General features: G+C 49.2%; 1 protein-coding gene across 1 annotated transcript in view; it reads left to right on the top strand.

Annotated features, from left to right (window-relative positions):
• FST (follistatin) overlaps positions 1-3,077 on the top strand; it is a 6,418-nt gene that overhangs the window by 1,036 nt on the left and 2,305 nt on the right. Inside the window, 4 exon segments of the mRNA XM_010857168.1 lie at positions 961-1,152; positions 1,590-1,808; positions 2,130-2,346; positions 3,018-3,059. Of these exon segments, the coding sequence (XP_010855470.1) occupies positions 961-1,152; positions 1,590-1,808; positions 2,130-2,346; positions 3,018-3,059 (670 nt within the window).

Here is a 3,077-nt window from a genome sequence, read left to right as displayed (position 1 = left end):
TGTTTCCCCCCCGCCCCCAACCCCAGTACTTTTCTTGAGGCAGACTTGGAACTTTCCTGACTTTAGCGTTATTTTATGCGTGTTGTATACGGCCCCCTGGGCACAGCTCCTAGCCGCCTGCGACGCACTACTGCTCTGAGTTGCCCACCTTTCGGAGCGAGGCGCTGCCTGACTGCCCGGGACGTGGGCGCCGTGGAAAGTAGCCCTCGGAGATTTCGAAAGATCGCGGTGGCCGCGGGCGTCCTTTGGGTCTGGCGGATTGCAAAACGGCCCGTCGGGCGGGCTGCGCCTCGAGGCCGCGAGGGGCAGCGCCGGGCAGGGCCCGGTTGCTTTTTTGCTTTCATTTTTCAGAAGTGCCTTTTGCGTGATCTGTTGCTGTATGTGTGTGTGTGAGTGTGTGTGTGTGTCTGTCTGTCTGTCTGTCTGGGTCTCTCTCTTTCTCTCTCTTTTCTTTCTCTCTCTCTTAAGTTCTACTTTTTTAACCCCTGTCACAAATAATCCCCGTACCGCCTACATGAAACCGACATGTAAAAACATCCGTCGCATCCTGTTTTTGTCAGGTTCTTTAATCTGCCCTTCGAGTCGCTGCAGGTTATGAAATGGGACGAATAAAAGTAAACAGTCTAGTAAAAGTCAATGCAAGCTGCACGTGTTGTGTCTGGGTCACTGGTAACTGACATTGATATGGCTGGAGCGCTCGGGCTTCTCGCTCTCGCCCTCCCTCCCCATCGCCCACCTCCCACCTCTTCAATCTGGTCCCCCCCTCCACCCCTCGCCTTTCTCCACCCCTTCACTCCCTCTGATTTATTTTCTGCTTTTTCTCTGCCGTCTCTCCTCCACGCTCACTCCCTCCCCATCCCCGCCGGGTCTCCTTCCCCTGCCGGTTCACTGCCTCCCTCCCCCTACCCAGCCGGCGCCGCCGGCTCACTTGCCCACCTCCCCACCCCTGTCTCCCCGCAGCTGGGAATTGCTGGCTCCGCCAAGCAAAGAACGGCCGCTGTCAGGTCCTGTACAAGACAGAACTGAGCAAGGAGGAGTGTTGCAGCACTGGCCGCCTGAGCACCTCGTGGACCGAGGAGGACGTAAATGACAACACGCTGTTCAAGTGGATGATTTTCAACGGGGGCGCCCCCAACTGCATCCCTTGTAAAGGTAGGGCTCTTCCTCCCCAGTCTGCAGGCCCTCAGTAGAGGGCGTCTTACCCTCAGCTTCCCCAGTGCCCAGCCGGGGTTTGGGACTGGAGGAGCTTTGTTCGTGGGTTCCCCCTAACCACCCCCAGCCCTGGTAAGCCATTCGGGCTGAATCTCCTGTCACACACTACAGGCAAAACAAGGGTCGCCAGAGGTTCTCGGACTTCTTAGCCAAATGTGGCGGTGAAGCCAGCCAACCCTTGCTCTTTGAGGGAGATTTGGGTAGGGAATGCAGCCCACTGTCCCCTACCCTTCCCTCTTCTCAACTTCCGGGCAACAGCCTAGCCCCTTGGGCTCAGACTCTTGGCTGCAGGATTGCGCAAGGCACCCACAGCCCTCCTGGCTAACCTGCATGGTGCCTGACCCTGGTTTTAATCCCTGCCTCTTTCCAACTCCTAGAAACGTGTGAGAACGTGGACTGTGGCCCCGGAAAAAAATGCCGAATGAACAAGAAGAACAAACCCCGCTGCGTCTGTGCCCCAGATTGTTCTAACATCACCTGGAAAGGCCCGGTGTGTGGGCTGGACGGAAAAACCTACCGCAACGAATGTGCACTCCTCAAGGCCAGATGTAAAGAGCAGCCAGAGCTGCAAGTCCAGTACCAGGGCAAATGTAAAAGTAGGTCCTACCCGACCCCTCCTCCAGCCTTCTGCTTGAGGTAGACCCGCTGCAGGACCCCTGGGATGGGCGTAATAGCCTAATAATAATAATATCAAATAAAGGAACCCTTTCTAACTTTATATTCTAAAGATTCCTTAAGACACTAAAGGTTCAACCTAGAGTCTTAGTTTTCTTTTAAAAACTGCAGAGCTACCCAAGTGCGTTCCTAAAGCTGAATGCTTCTGTTTCATGATTTCCTTGAAACCGTCCAGTGGCTCAGTCCGGAAGAAGGTACCTATTAACGTGTTTAATATTAATGTTTTTCCCTCTTTGTTTCAGAGACCTGTCGGGATGTTTTCTGTCCAGGCAGCTCTACATGCGTGGTGGACCAGACTAATAATGCCTACTGTGTGACTTGTAACAGAATTTGCCCAGAGCCCACCTCCTCTGAACAGTATCTCTGTGGGAATGATGGAGTGACCTACCCCAGTGCCTGTCACCTGAGAAAAGCTACCTGCCTACTGGGCAGATCTATTGGATTGGCCTATGAGGGAAAGTGTATCAGTAGGTATTCTGGATTGAGGAAGGAAAAGAGAAAAAGGCTATAATTGTGATAAAACTGTGAGCTTAACCAATAAATAAACCCCAAACTTCCCAAAACTAGCTTCATCAAAGTCAGTAAACTGTCATGACCACCTTAAGGAAACCATTGTCTTTTTTTTTTTTTTACCATTGTCTTCTGGATGCATTGGCATACATATTGAAATGCCAGCAAGACACAGGAAACAATTTTCCTTCTTAGAAATCTAAGAACTCACTCAATTTTACACATTTTTTTAAGTGCTAGACTTGCTGGAAGCGAGAAATAATTACTTAACAGTTCCTAAAATCTGTTATCAGATTCTGATAACTGATAGAATTCTTTCTTTTTTTTTAAAGATCCCACTTGTGGGAAGTAATCAAATACATATTTAATTGAAGGATACTATGAAATCCTGTTTTAAGAAAATACTACAGTATTTTCATGCATTAAGCTAGTATAGAGGAAACTAGGAGTTTTGAGTATGTGTGTGTGTGTTTCAGTTTTATAGAGTGTTTTTGCACAGTATTTCCATGAGCCCCATTAGTGAGTAATAAAATATGTTTTATATGTTTACATTTATTCATTTATTGATAGAAGGCTAGAGAAAGGGGACAAGGTGAGGAGAATGGATTTACTTATCACAGGTGTATTATATCCTAGAAGCTAAAGTCCTGTGACGATATCCAGTGCACTGGTGGAAAAAA

Source organism: Bison bison, unplaced genomic scaffold, assembly GCF_000754665.1.
Source record: "Bison bison bison isolate TAMUID 2011002044 unplaced genomic scaffold, Bison_UMD1.0 scf7180017864378, whole genome shotgun sequence".
Classification (NCBI taxonomy): Eukaryota; Metazoa; Chordata; class Mammalia; order Artiodactyla; family Bovidae; genus Bison; species Bison bison.
The sequence above is the reverse complement of the archived record's forward strand: the minus strand, read 5'-3'. Positions and strand labels throughout refer to the sequence as shown.